The 18,672-nt window shown below is 55.0% G+C and overlaps 1 protein-coding gene across 1 annotated transcript in view; it reads right to left on the reverse strand.

Moving 5' to 3' along the window:
• The window catches only part of LOC144735260 (cadherin-2-like), a 46,760-nt gene that overhangs the window by 14,030 nt on the left and 14,058 nt on the right, over positions 1-18,672 (reverse strand). Inside the window, exons 3-9 of the mRNA XM_078617764.1 lie at positions 9,382-9,599; positions 5,913-6,164; positions 5,059-5,208; positions 3,967-4,111; positions 2,945-3,117; positions 2,218-2,355; positions 1-186 (exon numbers count right to left, since the gene is read on the reverse strand). Coding sequence (XP_078473890.1) covers positions 1-186; positions 2,218-2,355; positions 2,945-3,117; positions 3,967-4,111; positions 5,059-5,208; positions 5,913-6,164; positions 9,382-9,599 — 1,262 coding nt within the window. The remainder of the gene's footprint in view (positions 187-2,217; positions 2,356-2,944; positions 3,118-3,966; positions 4,112-5,058; positions 5,209-5,912; positions 6,165-9,381; positions 9,600-18,672) is intronic.

The following is an 18,672-nucleotide window of genomic DNA, read 5'->3' on the forward strand; positions in this document are numbered from 1 at the left end:
CTTGACGACGTAGAGCCTGCCGTCGTTGGTGCGGGGGTCGGTCTCCACGGCGAAGTTCTTGCCGGGGTCCCCGCCGCGGATGACGTAGCGGGTCCGCCACGCCGGCGTGCCGGGCTCGTCCGTGTCCGTCACCGTCAGCGTCGTCACCGTCACGTTCACCGCGTTCTCGCGCGCCGTGCCGCTGAACTGTGCCGGGGCGGAGACGGTGGGGGGGGGAGGGGGACGTCTTAAGATCATTGTTCCGCCCGTCTCAAATATAAATAGATATTTTTTCTTTTACCAGGTAAGGCCCCACAGGGAGATATGTATCTCTGTTTTTAGAAGCAACGTAGCCAACAAATGCTAGCTCAACAAAGTGGCTCATCATCGCGTGGAAATATATACAACAGCTCTGAACGCACATTAAATTGTAAGTGTGGAGGGAAAGCCCGCACGACCACCACGGAGAGACCATGCAAATTCCAAATATACAGGCATCAGGGTCAGGATCAAACCCACGACCTTCCGCATACCACACAAGGAAGTTAACATCTCGCCAACCAGGAAATGTTAGTCGATGGCGAATGTTAATTTAGAGGCAGTGTAAGCCTACGGGCCATTTGCGCCTACGTGCAATTCAAATCTACATGCAATGTTAGTCTACGGGCCATGTTAAGTCTAGGTGGGTGATCTGGTGGTGCGGTGTGGTCGTGTGGGGTGAGTGTGGTGGTGCGGTGTGGTCATGTGGGGTGAGTGTGGTGGTGCGGTGTGGTCATGTGGGGCGAGTGTGGTGGTGCGGTGTGGTCATGTGGGGTGAGTGTGGTGGTGCGGTGTGGTCATGTGGGGTGAGTGTGGTGGTGCGGTGTGGTCGTGTGGGGTGAGTGTGGTGGTGCGGCGTGGTCGTGTGGGGTGAGTGTGGTGGTGCGGTGTGGTCGTGTGGGGTGAGTGTGGTGGTGCGGTGTGGTCATGTGGGGTGAGTGTGGTGGTGCGGTGTGGTCATGTGGGGTGAGTGTGGTGGTGCGGTGTGGTCATGTGGGGTGAGTGTGGTGGTGCGGTGTGGTCGTGTGGGGTGAGTGTGGTGGTGCGGTGTGGTCGTGTGGGGTGAGTGTGGTGGTGCGGTGTGGTCATGTGGGGTGAGTGTGGTGGTGCGGTGTGGTCGTGTGGGGTGAGTGTGGTGGTGCGGTGTGGTCATGTGGGGTGAGTGTGGTGGTGCGGTGTGGTCATGTGGGGTGAGTGTGGTGGTGCGGTGTGGTCGTGTGGGGTGAGTGTGGTGGTGCGGTGTGGTCGTGTGCGGTGAGTGTGGTGGTGCGGTGTGGTCATGTGGGGTGATCTGGTGGTGCGGTGTGGTCATGTGGGGTGAGTCTGGTGGTGCGGTGTGGTCATGTGGGGTGAGTGTGGTGGTGCGGTGTGGTCATGTGGGGTGAGTGTGGTGGTGCGGTGTGGTCGTGTGCGGTGAGTGTGGTGGTGCGGTGTGGTCATGTAGGGTGATCTGGTGGTGCGGTGTGGTCGTGTGGGGTGAGTGTGGTGGCGCGGTGTGGTCATGTAGGGTGATCTGGTGGTGCGGTGTGGTCGTGTGCGGTGAGTGTGGTGGTGCGGTGTGGTCATGTGGGGTGAGTCTGGTGGTGCGGTGTGGTCGTGTGCGGTGAGTGTGGTGGTGCGGTGTGGTCATGTAGGGTGATCTGGTGGTGCGGTGTGGTCGTGTGGGGTGAGTGTGGTGGTGCGGTGTGGTCGTGTGGGGTGAGTGTGGTGGTGCGGTGTGGTCGTGTGCGGTGAGTGTGGTGGCGCGGTGTGGTCGTGTGGGGTGATCTGGTGGTGCGGTGTGGTCGTGTGGGGTGAGTGTGGTGGTGCGGTGTGGTCGTGTGGGGTGAGTGTGGTGGTGCGGTGTGGTCGTGTGCGGTGAGTGTGGTGGCGCGGTGTGGTCATGTGGGGTGATCTGGTGGTGCGGTGTGGTCATGTGGGGTGAGTGTGGTGGTGCGGTGTGGTCGTGTGGGGTGAGTGTGGTGGTGCGGTGTGGTCGTGTGGGGTGAGTGTGGTGGTGCGGTGTGGTCGTGTGCGGTGAGTGTGGTGGCGCGGTGTGGTCGTGTGGGGTGATCTGGTGGTGAGTGTGGTCGTGTGCGGTGAGTGTGGTGGTGCGGTGTGGTCATGTGGGGTGATCTGGTGGTGCGGTGTGGTCGTGTGCGGTGAGTGTGGTGGCGCGGTGTGGTCGTGTGCGGTGAGTGTGGTGGCGGCAGTGCGTACGGTTCTGCCCGTAAACTCGGGGGCGTTGTCGTTCTTGTCGGTGATGGTGACGATGGCGGTGGCCGTGTTCCTGAGGCCGATGTCCGGGTCACCCTCCATGTCCGAGGCCTGCACCACCAGCATGTACTGCGGCGTCCTCTACACACGGGGCACACAGACACAACCTTTAAAGATAAACAACGAGGACAAAGATTCCCGTGTAGCCTCAACAGACCTTTGGGGCAAGTGCTGTAAAGCGAGCAGCAACTATGGAAGGCGGGCACGCCACACGAGGAGGTGGGTGACCAGCATCACGCCCGGCCGCCTTTGTCTCCCTAGTGGGGATGTTTGCACACTGCAGCAGGTAATCATTTGAGGCCGAGTCGACCGTCACTGGTGTTGGACCGTGAGCGGGAATCGAACTCAGGTCCCCGGGTTCGTAGCGCAGTGTGTGCTAGCCGCGACACGATCGCTTCCGAGACACACGGCACACAATATTAGGAAGCCACTGGAGCTATGCACTTTCAAATCTAGACTGAAAACAAACTCGTTTCTTTAGATCTGCTTTTCGTGTTTAGCCTGTTGTCCTTCCCTCGCACACATCCGTACGGTGCGCGACAGACGTTCAACGTAGATACATACACACTGAAAACACAAATGTAACACTGTACACACAACCCCGGAGGTTAGCCACCACCCCCTGGACCGAAATCAGCCAATCAGCGGCGGTTGCCGCGTGATAACCCACCTCGCGGTCCAGCCCGGCGGCGATGGTGCTGATGACGCCCGAGGCGTTGTTGATGGTGAACATGTGGTCGAAGGGCATCTTGGGAACCTGCGACATGATCTTGTAGCGGATCATGCCGTTGGCCGATAAGGCGTCGTCTTTGTCACTCGCCGTGACCGTCATCACCGGCGTGCCTGCCGTGGGAGGAAGGCAGGGAGGGCAGGGGAGGGAGGGAGGCATGGACATCGTTACTATCAAGAACAAACATCATATTCTTGACTTAAAGCTTTCGTGACTGCAGGAATTCATATTTTTGGGTCTTTCGGTAAAGTCACGTAGATAGGAAACAAAAATCGAAAATTTAAAGTAAAAACCCCACGATGTTTCGATCGCAACACAAGCGGTCTTCTTCAGGTGGAGAGAAAAAAACAGTCATGTAGAGAAGTTGTTATTTTCTTTGAACCTATCTACTTGACTTTACCGAAAGACCCAAGAATATAAACTTTATATTCGTTCGCATCACAACCACCACCATCTCCACGATCAACATCCACGATCAAGGATATTATAAATAATGTCATCACAATCATAATGATTTAAACAAGCTTCATTTGTTAAATCATAAACATCATTACCATTGTTATCAATCAGAACCACCACCATCACCAACACCACCACCACCATCACCAACACCACCATCACCTCCTTTACCAACATCACCACCATGCCTATTGCCACCTCTACCACATTCACCACCAATATCCCCACTGCCACTACCACGATCACCACCACAGTCCCCCATTGCTACATTCTCTACCCCCACCCCTGTCACCACCACCTTCATCACTACCTCTATGTCACCACCGTCACCACCGTCACCACCGTCACCACCGTCACCACCGTCACCACCGTCACCACCGTCACCACCGTCACCACCGTCACCACCGTCACCACCGTCACCACCGTCACCACCGTCACCACCGTCACCACCGTCACCACCGTCACCACCGTCACCACCGTCACCACCGTCACCACCGCCGCACCTGGTGGGGAGCCCTCAGCTACAGAGCCCTGGAAAACGGGCGTGGCGAACTCGGGCCGGTTGTCGTTCATGTCAATGACGTTGATGACGAGGTCCACGGGGCTCTCCACCGGACGCCCGTTCATGTCCACCGCGTGGCCCTTCAGCTGCAGCGGGCACGCAACGCACACGCAACGCACACGCGCGTTACACGCAACGCACGCACGTGCGGTACACGCGGGGATGCGAGAAAGCGCGTGGGGACTGGTAGGTGTCAAGCGCCCTGGTTTTCATCGCCATTGGTGCTGCCCTGGTTGCCCCTGGGTCCCATTGCCATTGGTGCTGCCCCCGACTGCCCTGTCTGCCCCTGGGTCTCGCTGTGTAAACATCGCCACTCTGGAGACAAAAGGGTGGTTGCTGGCCACCCACCCTGTCCTGCACAATGTTGGCGTTCATGTGGTGCTCGCTAACAGCACTTGCCTCAACCGTCCACGACACACTATACAAGGGATCCTTTGTCTTTTGTCCCTGCGTCTTCTTGTTGTTGTGGTGGTGGTGATGTGGTTGTAGTCGCCGACGTTGGGATGTTTAGAGTTGGCCAAACATCCCTCTAGAGCGTTGGTTCTCTAAGGGTAGTACCTGGACCACCAACGGTCCGGGATGGTACTCCTGGAGGTCCGCTGGGCTGCGATGCTAATGCAGGTTGATACGCCTTTTGTTTCGGACATTAATATTTTACTCGTGATATTTAAAATTGAAAATTAAATTATGTAAACCACCCCGATTAAACTACCCGAACCCTGAGATCTAAATTCTCCGCCTAAAAAAACTAAACCGTTCTAGCTGCGTTAATGTTTTTTTTTTACGTGCCGTTAATATAATTTTGTAATACTGGTATTTAGAGAGAAGTGAATGTTTTTTTGTCACCAGGGGCAGGGGGGGGGGGGGTTGCACCATGGAAATGTTTACATTGACCGAGTGGTCCGGGGGCCAGAAAATGAGCAAACTCCGCAATAGAGGCCTGGCCCTTACTACGCGAACACACATGGGTGTGCTCGCGTGGGTGAGACACGGTTCAGTGGGGGTGGGCGGGAGGGGGGGGGGGCTGCCTCACCAGGTACTCTGCGATGAGCTCACGGTCCAGGGTCTTGGCGACCGAGAGGCGCCCGGTCACGGGGTCCACGATGAACACCCCCATGGGGTTCTGGTCGGCGCCGGGCCCCACGATGCTGTAGCGGATTTCCCCGTGCGTGTCCGACTTTATCTGTGGGGGCGCACGCGCGAGCGAGCGCGAGCGCACACGGGGAAGGCGCAGATGGGAGGAGGCGGCAGGGGGCGGCGTCACGCTCTGCACGATAACTACGCCCGTCGGTCACGTGTATACACGTACGCAAAGAGCAGCAGCAAATATGAAGGCCGGCATGGCACTCGAGGGGGTGTGGTGTGTGGTTATCAACACGCCCGGCCACCTTTATCTCCCCAGTGGCGACTGTTATACATCGCACCGGGTACTGGCTTTAGAGCAAGTCGACCTCGGGGAGGCCCAGGACAAGTTCAGATAACCGTCACTGGGTGTTAGCTGCAAGTGGAAATCAAACCCACGTCACCAGGTTCAGAGCGCAATGGGTGCTAATCAGTTCCCCCAACATATATACATGTATACACACACACAAACATCACATGCCGATATTTGGCATGCTAAATACACCACAAACCCCAAAGATACATACGCCACATGCCACACATTCACCCACGCATGACATTCACACACTGCTGAACAGGGGGGTTGAATGAAGGCAGCAGGCCATCCGAGTTAGGAATCGATCCTAGGCCCCCCTTTCTTGCTGCGAGCATCACCACTGCCAAACCGCCGCTACCACCCTGTGGTCTTCCTCCACCGCGTGCCAAAACACCGGTGGGGGGGGGGGGGGGTAGAGGAGGTGAGGGAATAGGGGAGTGGGCCTTCACCTGCACCAGCTGCTTGGGGAATGGCCCGCGGTCGTTTTCGGGGACGTTGATCGCCGGGATGACCCAGCCGCGCTTCTGCCGGTGCTGCTTGCCGCGTCGCAGCTGGTGGAACATGAGCACGCTGCCGTCGTCTTCGTGCGCCGCCGCCTCCTCTTCCTCCGCAGCACCGACGCCCACCTCCTCGTGCTCCTCCTCGTGCTCCTCGCGCTCCATCTCCTCCATCTCCTGCTTGGGCGTGCCCCCGTGCTTTCCCTGCGAGGCAAAGCGGCGGAAGGGCAGCAGTGCGGCGACTCCGTTAGAACGACGCAAACGGTGACGTGCACGGCCCACTCTCTCTCTCATGCGACTTTGTGACTGCCACACCTCACCTCTCCAAATCCACCCAGGCCCCCCCCCCCCTTTCACCACGTGGGGGGGGGGTTTCGCGGCAGAGGTCGCAACCGGGTACCCGATACCCGTACCCTACCCGATATCCGGCTACCCGTACCCGGCCAGGTACGGGTACGGGTAGCCGTTTGCGACCCTGGTGCGGCCGGGTACGGGTAAGGAATCAAAACCCGTTTGCGACCTCTGTTTCGCGGTCAACGTTACGGATTCTACAAGCAACGTTGGTCGCGTTGGGCCACGTGTGGACAACACCAACACCGGCCAACCGGTCCCATTTTCCTCGGCCCTTGAACCTGAAGATGACCGCGTGTGCCAAGTCGTTTACTTCACGTTTCTCCACGGTGGCGAGATGTTAACTACCTCGCCTCGTATGCAGGAGGTTGTGGGTTCGATCCCGACCCTGACAGTGCCTGTGTATTTGGAGTTTGCATGTTCTCCCCGTGGTCGCGTAGATTTTTCTACGGTTCTTCCAGGTTTCCCCTCCACATTTAGAATCAACGTGTGCTTGGGAGGAGTATTTGGCAGAGGTGTGGACTCGAGTCATGTGACTTGGACTCGAGTCAGACTCGAGTCATGAATTTGATGACTTGCGACTCGACTTGGACTTGCATAACAATGACTTTGTCCCACCTCTGAGATGTGGACTCGAGTCATGTGACTTGGACTCGAGTCATGAATTTGATGACTTGCGACTCGACTTGGACTTGCATAACAATGACTTTGTCCCACCTATGAGATGTGGACTCGAGTCATGTGACTTGGACTCGAGTCATGAATTTGATGACTTGCGACTCGACTTGGACTTGCATAACAATGACTTTGTCCCACCTATGAGATGTGGACTCGAGTCATGTGACTTGGACTCGAGTCAGACTCGAGTCATGAATTTGATGACTTGCGACTCGACTTGGACTTGCATAACAATGACTTTGTCCCACCTATGAGATGTGTACTCGAGTCATGTGACTTGGACTCGAGTCAGACTCGAGTCATGAATTTGATGACTTGCGACTCGACTTGGACTTGCATAACAATGACTTTGTCCCACCTCTGGTATTTGGAAGCTAAAAATGCGCATGTGATAAACCACTTCATCGGGCAATAATTTGTGGACAGGACGCTTCTGAAAACGAGCTATATAGCCCCAAGTTTGAAATAGTTTAATTGCCCTCCGACCTCTAATCTGCAATTTCGAGGCGAAATTAAGAATAACGAGCTCATTATAACCACGCCGATTCAATTTGCTTGGGTCTGGTGGTGGGGGTGTTCTTAACGACACAAATTTGGCCGGATCGTTGAGTGGCCTAAACCCGGAAAATAAACTCCGAATTGTAACAGTGGCTGCGGATAAAAACGTACGCGTGGTGAGGACACGTTGCTCACACCGGAACTGCGCTCATACAAGGCGTGCTCACGTCCCTCCTTCGCTTTTGCGTACGATACATCGCAGCAGTACCTCTACGTCGTCCCAACCCTACTTCAAACGCTGTGTTCAGCCACTCCGGTTATACGGTGGGGGGCAAAGAGGGGGTCAGAGGTCGTGGACTCAATTAACCCCCAGTGCTCATTAGGCACGGCGCAAAGCTGCGTGGTGCAGGAAGTGATCCGTTAAGGCGGTGTGGAGCGGGGTGGGGGGGGGGCATGGGAGGGGGAGGGAACAGCTGTGGTGGTGGCGGTCGTGAGGGTGGCAGACGGAGGTAAGAACACTCGGCCATTGTGCCAGCACGGATTCCAAAGTGGCACCGTCACCCTCGCCACAGGTGCTGCTGGCAATGTTGGGGTGGGGGGGTTGGAGGGGTTGGTGGGGTGGGGGGGGTCGTGGGTTGGTGGGGGGGGTGGGAGGTTGGTGGGGGGGTTGGAGGTTGGTGGGGTGGGGGGAAGCAGTGGAAGGGGTAGAGGGATTTGGAGTGCTGTCACGCAAACCCCAATCCATGGGGGATTGACACCCCCCTCCAACCTGTCAGCCAGCAGCTCCCCCCCCCCCCACAAAACCACGACCCCTCCCCCACCACCAACTCACGCGTGCAACGCTCGATCCTCACCTTCCACCCCCGTTCCAGCTGGCGCTGTTATCATCGACACCCTCCCCCCCACCACCAACCCCCCAACCTCTTCGGGCACTCTACTGAGTGCAATACTGCAGCACTCATTCCGCTGCTCTGCGGGGGTATGGGCTCAAGTATGGGGTGGGGGGGTATCGGCACGGCTCCCCACCAGAGTGCGGGAGTGAGAGAGCAAACCCCCTGACTCATGCTCCCTCCTCCTCCAGCTGCAGCGGCTCGATCAGCAAGGTCACGCTGGTCCCTTGATCCCACGGGCCCCCTCCCCTATCCCCCCCCCCACCACCCACTTCCAGGGGTCAATGAAGGTTAACACCCAGCGCTGCAGCTGCCACTTGCACCGTGCCAGCCAAGTATGCAGCACTGATAACATCGGGAATGATAATAATCATACTACGGCTGTACAGTTGTTTATTTACCCATTCCACCCAGAGAGAAAGAGAGAGATCAGCCTCCTGTGCAGTGACCAGACGATAGTCGCATCGCACGGTGGTGAGATGTTAACTACCTCGACTGGTATACAGGAGGGCGTGGGTTCAATCCCGACCCTGATGCCTGCTGTATATTTGGAGTTTGCTTGTTCTCCCTGTGGACGCGTGGATTTTTCTCCGTGTCCTCCGGTTTCGCCCTCCACATTTAGAACCAACATCCCGCGTTTAGAGTGTTTGGCTGCTATACATTTGCACACGACGATAAGCCACTTCGTTGAGCTCTCATTTGTGGTAGACAGGTCGCTTCTGAAAAAGAGCTACGTAGCTCAACGGGCCTTACCTTTTTAAAATAAATTTTAAAAGTTTATAGTTAGTTAGCGCAGGACCCGTGATAGATGGCGATGGCTTTCGGAATGCCGCCATCCAGGAGTGGATCGATCAAGGCTGACGATGGTGACGATGGTGACGATGGTGAGGATGGTGACGATGGTGACGATGGTGAAGATGGTGACGATGGTGACGATGGTGACGATGAACGCACCCCCCCACCCCCGCCAAAACGCCCAAGCCCCCCCCCCACCATGTCCTCACCTTGTTCTTGGAACGGCGCTTGGCCTTGCCCGGCACCAGCTTGACGGCGCTCTCCCAGGTGCGGCCGCTGCCGACGGCGCGGGCCCTCACCGTCAGGTGCAGGGGCCGGCGGGACAGGCGCAGGGTCCGTGCGGCGCGCAGGCTGCCGTCGGCCTCCAGCGTGAAGCGCCGGTCGCTGGCGCTCAGCTCCACGGCCTCGCCGCAGCTCTCAAACGGCACTGGCGGGGGTTGGAGGTGGGGAAGAGGGGGGCACAGGCGGACGAAGGGGGGTCGTGATCGTTAGCGAGGTCGTGCTCGTTAGCGCGTGGGCTCGTTGATGCGTGGACGACGTGCGGTGGTGCGAGACGAACGGTCGGAGCTAGCGCGGGCACCGTATCCCACCACTCCCAGTGTCATCTTTAGTTTTTTATATTTCAATAGGAGCCCGGTACAAAGCACAAACCACGCCGAATACCGTGTATCTGGGTTTAAAGCGGGGGGCGAGTGGGCTCGCCACCCCACCGAGTGAGTGGCGACCACAAGCAGGGGGTGCGCATTTCCCCGCGTGAATTGAGCGCGCGCTTGCAGTCGACGACACTCGCGGGTGGCGATTACGATCATTTCGGGACTTTGTGTTCAGACTTTCGCCGACTCCCTGGAAGACGCGTCGAGGAGACGTGGTTTTCGAGCGGAAGACCGCCGGCGCTTTTTTTCTCAATCGCCAACAACTTTGCGGGGGACGGGGGGGGCTCAGGGATCCGTTCTGACAAATCGTCTGCCCACGGCGGCGAGGCGAGGCCCAAACGGTGATAACACGATGATGTAACACGATTTTTGTTCCTGAGTAGTAAGTGTTATTTTCGAATTGCTTATCCCTCAAAAGTATAGAAAATGGCTGTTATTCCCCACAAATGCACACGTTTTCTCAATGAAAATAGGTAAATAAAAATGTTTATCTGTCCTAGTCACAAAAGCAAAGTTTGTGGGGAATAAGCCATTTTCTGTACTTTGGAGGCATAAGCAATTATAAAATAACACTTACGACCCAGGAAGAAACAAAATATCTATTTTTAGTTACACACTATAATTGGGGCGTTGCGTCGGGTGGGGGAGGGGCTGTTTAACGGAAAAATGGCCGTATGGTTACGCGGCCTAATTTGTGTAAATGATACAAAATAAACCCCACCTCACGAGGGGAGAATGCGTAGGCTGGAACAAAGCTTCACAACGCACAGAGCAAAGGATCACCATCAGCAGGAGGTCACGACTCCCATCCCATCGTGCCTTGCGTGCATGTCATGTGACCACCCCATTTACATGTACATTGCTCCACACAGCCTTGTCGAAACCACCAATTCAAAGAGAAGTGCATGCGTGTCCCCCCCCCCGTATTATTGTTTTGACCAGCACCAACTGAACTGTGTGGCCGTCCCTTCAGGCAGCGATGGACAGAAGAAGAGACGACGACAATAGACCGGCCATGCTGCAGCAAAAGTGACTCGTCAACAACCATTCAAACACACGAGACGCGCACGAGACACGCATGACACACACATTACACGAGATCCGCACGACAAAGACACGCAGGAGATAGGCACAACACACGCAACAACAGAAGAACTCGACGTGACACGTGCAGTGCACACGCTCTACGCGAGCACAAACTTACGAAAACTGCGCGACGCACACTGCGGCACCGCCGCCCACCCCACCACTCCCCCCCCAAACTCACAAACCCCCACCACCCATCCTCACCCTCCACCGCCTGCCCAGACCTGAGAAAAGCATCTCGGACCCACTGCAGTGTCGGCAATTCCTCCCTCGCCCGCCCGCCGCTAACTCAGGGGGATTTATAGAGATTTAAGCACGGCCCTGGCGCCTCTTAATGGGCAAGTGAATCACTGAGGAGCCAAGAGGGCACACGATGCTGGGAATCCGTGTGAGTCATCCGACCACACACACGCAGACAATGAGGGATTGGGGGGGCATCATCAACGGTGGTTGATGGCGGTGATGTCACAATTGCTGATCTTGCTGCTGCCCACTGGAGGGGAGTGGGGGATTAGGCCTTCGATGATGTCACCCCCACCACCACCGTGGAGGCCCGGTGAAAAGGGCACTTTGTTGAAGAGGTTCACGGTTTGGAGCCCGGCGGGCGCCCTGGTGAACCCCTAGCGAGATCACCGCAGTACGAACCCGACGGTTAATGCTGGTCACCAGCACGCACCCCGTCGGCTGGGCGGCACACGTCAAAGGGTTCCGACGTATGCATGTGTGTTGAACGTCTTTCGCACCGTACGTATCCAACCGCGCTAATCGGAGGTGGGGGTGGGAAGGACAAACTAAACGCAAAGAGTGGTTCTAGAGAAACGAGTGTTCGATCGAAATGATTTAAAAGTGCACAGCTCCAGTGGCTTCCGAAAAAGAGAGCGTTCCAGACGGCCGCAGAAAACACGTCTGCCAGCGCTGCGCGATGCGGAAAGGAGCCGGGCCCGCCCGCCGTGTTCGTCGATGTCGCGGGCGATGACTTAACCGACTTACGCACGGACCATTTCGATTCGGTTTTAACCGCACGGCAACCGTGCGCGCCCTCCGACCGGCCGCCTGCACCGGCCCTGCGAGGCACGGCGGCGCCTTCGCGCTGAGCCCGAGCTTCGGCGAACCGAGTGAGAACCGCGCAGGTCCCCGCCAAAAGCTCTCGAGGGCAGGGCGTTGACGACGGCCGCTGGCGCGCGAAATCCCAATTAAGCGATTACGAGGGCAATCGTGTTTTTTTATATCTCTCGTTGCGAACGACGTCACGGGACCACCTTGACGTGCAGCGAAGCGGACGGCCGCGTACGATCGTTGCGGTCGTCACGTAACCGCAGGATTCAACCGGGGCGGCCTGCCAGGGCGGTCGGACCGTGAACCTCTTCCGACGAAGCTGGCCCACGTGACCGACCCGCAGACCTAACCCTGACCCCGAGTGCCTCGGCCGTGAATATTATCGCCGAATGCTTTTAATAAACTGCCACAACCCCCGCCCCCCGCCCCACCTCCTCCTCCTCCCCTCCCGATCCCATGAACTCAGGGCCAACGTGCCGATTCAACAGAACAAAAATTGCTTCGACTCTTTGGTGAACGCAAAACACCCACCATGGGACCCTTTTTTGTTGCCGGTATCAAAATGATAAAAAAAAAAGAGACCAAAGCCTTTTTAGCCTTTCCGGCAATAACACACAGGAGCTGTGTTAAGTTGTTCAAACGCCAAATAGGCACACCTATTGCAAAGGCCTGCATCAATGCTGCATTAAGCACACGTGCTTGTGGCAAAACACGCAAACAAACACTGCTTTGGATGACAATGCGTGCATTGTCTTAGACAGATTGGCCTACACACCAGAGGCAGCCTCCTCTATGGCCTTGTCTCAACAACAGCGGTAGACCACAGAACAACGCCAAAAGCAATGTTTGTTCCACCTCGACTCTTTCTGTTTAGGAATTGTAAACATAAATAAGAGATAGGTACCTTTAACACCCACCACCCACCCAAGATGCCTGTGTGCCACCGGTCTACCCAGAGTCATGACGATGGGACGTGGCTGTATCTGCACCCTGGATTCATCCAAATCGTACGGGGGGGATTTTACACATTCGTTTGGTGTGGCGGGTCATTGGTCACATGACCCCTGCAGCCACTAGGAGGTTGCGACATTCCAGGCGGTGTTGATAAAAGATTCGTCGTGGACTCGGTGAACTTCCGTGCGGCGTCATTAGGAGACCCAGACGCCGATATATCGTAGCCACAAGGGGTCTCTCGCTCCCCATGGCTCTCTCTCTCTCGCTCTCTCCCTGTGCCATCTCGCTCTCTCATTGGCTCGCTCTCCCCGTGCCATCTCTCGCTCTGTTCATCTCTCTCTTGCTCTCCCCGTGCCATCTTGCACTCCCTGTGCATGTCTCTCTCGCTCCCAGTGATTCTCTAATCGTGCATCTATCTCCGTCCATGTGCATCTTTACCGAACATGTGTCAGAAAGAGCATCACGTCTCCTCGGATTCCACCAGTATACATAAAGATTCTGATAGAGATTCCGATTCTCTCTCTCTCTACTCGTGCCGCTCCCCACCACCACATGATTCCGTGCTTAACGTGGTACCGAAACCTCAGGACCGCTGCGAACACGGAGCAGCAGGAATCTACCACTCTCGCTCGCCGCGTCACTCACTCCGCGTCACTCTCGCTCATCACATCACTCTCGTTCGCCGCGTTACACACTCCGCGTCACTCACTCCGCATTACTCTCGCTCATCGCAACACTCTCACTCATTGCACCACTATCGTTCATCGCATCACTCTCGCTCGCCGGGCATTCTCGAGTTCACTCGCTACCACCACTCGCTCACTACGCCCACTGTCTCACCAACCATTCTTGCTACTCATCCATGCAGCCTCAACCACCCACTCTCACCTCGGCATGCTTTATTGAAAACTCTTGTATGTCTAGACTGAAAATCAACTTCTTTAGAACTCCATAACAGGGTTTTTTTAGGGTTAGATCGCGTAAATATATGTGTTGTTAAACCCACCACCACCCGACACGGCCAACTAGTAAGGGTTGTCACGTAAACAGAACGTGCCAATTCGCCACTAGTACAGCACTAACCGGTGTGTTGGAGAAATAATCCACATTTACAATTTGCTCTACGCTTTCTAATCCCAAAAAAACCCCTATATTTTCTTTAAGTTGAGAACTATTTTCTTAGATTGAAAACTGATTTATTTAGAACAGTTTTTTGTGTTTAGTGCTGTTGTCCTTCTCCGAAACTTCCGATTAGCACGTACGGTGCAAAAGAAGTTCAACGTACACAGATACATGCTTGCTCACGACACAATGCATCCTCACCACCGACTCAAAACACTGTTCACACGCACGACTTGCTCTGCACTCTCAACACAACCATCATGCAAGCTCAGCTCGCGCGCTCACCACCCACTCACTTCCACCTCTCACTTCCCACGACAAACTCTCACTACTGTCCCCCAAGACACCCACTCAGAGACCCAAAGGCGAGACTCGGAGACCCAAAGGCGAGACTCTGAGACCCAAAGAGAGACTCGGAGACCCAAAGGGAGACTCTGAGACCCAAAGGGAGACTCTGAGACCCAAAGGGAGACTCTGAGACCCAAAGGGAGACTCTGAGACCCAAAGGGAGACTCTGAGACCCAAAGGGAGACTCGGGAGACCCAAAGAGAGACTCTGAGACCCAAAGGGAGACTCTGAGACCCAAAGAGAGACTCGGAGACCCAAAGGCGAGACTCTGAGACCCAAAGGGAGACTCTGAGACCCAAAGGGAGACTCTGAGACCCAAAGGGAGACTCTGAGACCCAAAGGAAGACTCGGAGACCCAAAGGGAGACTCTGAGACCCAAAGAGAGACTCGGAGACCCAAAGAGAGACTCTGAGACCCAAAGGGAGACTCGGAGACCCAAAGAGAGACTCTGAGACCCAAAGGGAGACTCTGAGACCCAAAGGGAGACTCTGAGACCCAAAGGGAGACTTGGTGACATGTAGAGTGGAGGTTAGGGGGAGGCAGTCGGGGTCATGACCCTTAAGGGGCTGGAGGCCAAGAGCTGGCAGGAGTGGTCCCATCGCTTAGAGACACCAACGGCCGCCCAGACACGGTTAACTTCACATGCGCTGACAGAGTCAATAAACAAAGGAATCTCGAGGAGGGAGGACCGGCATTAGCGTGACATCACCGCGAACACAAACATGAATTATACTCGCACAGACACTCGCGCGTAAATCACACACACACACACTCGCGGGCAGACAGACAGACATGAATTACACACAATCGCATTCGCACACACAAGCCGTAAATCGCACACGCACTCGCACGGACGAGAATTACACGCAGACAGAAATGAATTGCGCATTGCACACCACACACACGTACACATTAACTACACACCCACAGAAATTGCACATACCATTCGCACACACCACACAGATTCCATTAGTCTCCCACAGACATGAACTACACACACCACAACACTCCCACAGAAATGCTGAAGGGTTTCTATAAATGGAGACAAAGATCACCGTGTGTAGACGTATATACATACACCTTTGCGGAAAAGTGCTGTTAGCGAGCGCCTATTTATAAGGCTGGCACACCGCCACGCCTCACCACCTTCGTCTCTCCAGTGCCGATGAACATCAGGCAGTTCAAACAGCAGAATCTACATCATGGGACCTCCTTTGCCAGTACCAAAATATACTAATAGGGTTTTTCCCCTTTTTCCATTACTCTGGTAGTGCGTTGTCTTTGAACTGTGCGCCTTTTGGCGTCATCTGGTCGAACACCATATGAGACTAGGCTCCTAAGAAAGCTGTCTCTGGTGTGGACCAATCAGTTTCAAAGACAATGCATACATTATCAGAGTATTGTTTTTTGTTTGCATTTGAGTGCAAGTATTGTGGTTAATGTAAGCATGATTCCTTGCAAAAGGTGTTAGTTTTGTTGCCAAAAAAAAGGGGAAAAACCCTATTAGTACCCAGCAGAAGTTCAGGCGAACACAACTCGTGGTGTCCAAAGTGTTTGCGTGTCTTGAACCAATGCTGCTGAAATGATGCACCTCCCCAGAAGGTGAGCCATCTGGCTGATGGGATGTGTTAAACGAAAACGCCCACGTATTTATTCACGTGGCGGGACAAATATGTGAGGGAGGAGACGTATTGTTCGCTTATCTGTTTTGTAACAGGATAGGTCCAGGCCTAAACTAAAACTAAACTATTTTCTCTAAGCAAGTAAAGCCCACCGAGCTATAAACTCTTCCAGAAGCGACCTGGACACAAATGATAGCTCAACGAAGTGGCTTAGCACGTAGACATTTTATCGCAGCCAAACAATCTCAACGCACGTTTGTGGGGGGGAAAAACCGGAGGACCCGAATAAAAATCCACCCGGCCACAGGGAGAACACGGAAACTCCAAAAATAGAGGTGTCAGGATCGGGCCCGAAGCCAAGACCTCCTGCATACCGGGGGAGGGAGATAACATCTCACCACGGCGGACTGCTCCTTATATTGCTCTCGCCGGATGTTGTTGGACGACTGCAATCCGAGGCATCTGTTGTTACGTTAGTGGCTCATTACGCACGTACGTAATGTTGCTGTTGTTATTGCTTTGTTAATCACGGTGAGGAAATAAACGTCACTGAGTTTGCAAAAACAGTGCACTGACCACAAAACCACAGCTCCCACAAATACAAAGATTCTCTGTGTAGCCTACACAGGCAAGTGCTGTTAGCGGGTAGCACCTACGAAGGCTGGGCACTATGGCACACGAGGGGGTGGGTTGTCAGCACCACGCCCGACCGCCTTTGTCTCCACAGTGGTGATGTTTACACACCGCACCAGGTACCCATCTGAGGCTGAGTCGACCTAGGAGAGGCCTCGGACCGGTTCAAATAATCATTACTGGTATTGGCCGTGAGCGGGAATCGAACTCGGGTCGCCGGGTTTGGAGCGGAGCGCCAGCCCCTACACTTGCGCTCCCCCCGTACGCACATAATCACGCGCGCACAAACGCACACATATGCACACACAAAAACTAAGACGCACGCATTCACACGCACATTACACGTGTAGTGACACAGCGCCAACTGCTGTCCAGCAGCGTCAACTGCGGTGGACAGTTAGCGCACACGCCGTCGAGCATATACACGGCTGTGTGCCGGCAGGGCGGAGGAACTGGGGCAAGGGTCACGGAAGACCTCATCGGGAGGCCCCTGGAACCCTTTAGCGGGTTCGAGAAGGGGGGGCGCGCGGCCAGAGTGCAGCCAGGCCACGCCGAGGGGAATAAAAGCAGCGGAGGGAGAGCTCCGGGCTGCCGGTTCTGGGAGTGGACTAGTCTCGTCGCCGCCGCCGTCGTCGTCGCTGCCACCGTCGACCGATCATTGCGCGGCCGAACAGTAGTTGGCCGTCTCGGTCGACGCCGTCGGTGCAACGCGTTCAGGGTTGTGTCTAGGCCGGCTTGTACGGCAACGTGGTCGAGAGAGGAGGCGATCCGTGCGAGTGAGAACGGCCAGAGTTTGTGTAACGGATATAAAGAGAGAGAAGGTGCCTGCCTCCTGCAACAACCTCGTCTCCGACTGAGTGTGCGCTACACACACATACAGAGGACACTACACACATACACAAATAACACATGCACATTGCCAAACAGCGCGTGCACATCATACACAAACCACAAACACGCAAACAACCGCGCACGCTACTTCCACATCTGCGGACGTACTTATCAGTCAACGAATATGCGGGGGGAGGGGCGAATCGTTCGTGTGACCGTGAAAGTTGGGCATTTAACTTGGCGCGTAAAGCGTGCGGCGGAAGTTGCGATCGGCTATTCGGATAGCGCCCGAGCCGTTCACGTGCCTTGCGCGCAGGGGAACAAACAAAATGCTCGCGGATTACCGCGCGACGGTGTCGCGACGTACTCAAAACTTTTCCTAATCCACCCCTGGGAACGTGGTCGTTGGTGGTCATGACAATGGTGAAATTCAGTTTCCTGTAAGCGTCAAGCCACCGGATAATTCCATAATTAGGCAATATCTTCTGAAATGAAAAACACAATAGACAATCAACCTTTAAAGTGACAGACCCTATGTATTTTAAGATGGTTTTGGAAATGTTGAGTGCGAGGTTTCTCAATATGTTAAACTCCCCACCCCCACACAAAGGACACAGAGTGATAGACACAGTGATTATGGACAATGAGAACACAAAGACCCACAAAGGCAGTGACACACACAAAATGAAAGGCACAAAAGATAAAGATCCCCCGTTTAGCCTCTGACAGGCTGTTGGGGCAAGTGCCAGCAGCACGCCCGGCCACCTTTGTCTCTCCACTGCTGATGTTTACACATTGCACTAGTTACTCGTTTACGGCTGAGCAGATCTAGGTGGAAGACCCAGGACGGATTAAAATATTCCCATACTGTACATTGAAGCGTACGCACGCTCACACGCACACACAGTGAGACAACGCTAAAGACAAACGCACAATGTCACGTATAAAAACACAAGACAAAGATCACCCATACAACCCTAAAACACTAGCGCAAGTGCTGTTAGCGAGCACCTATGAAGGCCGAAACGGCACACGGGGAGGTGGGTGGACAGCTCTACGCCCGGCCGCCTTTTTCTCCCCAGTGGCGATGTATTTACACACCACACCAAGTCTTAATTTGAGGCTCAGTCAACCTAGGGGAGGCCCAGGACTGGTTCAGATAATCGTCACTGGTGTTGGCCGTGAGCGGGAATGG

This window comes from Lampetra planeri, chromosome 54 (genome assembly GCF_965212315.1).
Source record: "Lampetra planeri chromosome 54, kcLamPlan1.2.h2, whole genome shotgun sequence".
Lineage (NCBI taxonomy): Eukaryota > Metazoa > Chordata > Hyperoartia > Petromyzontiformes > Petromyzontidae > Lampetra > Lampetra planeri.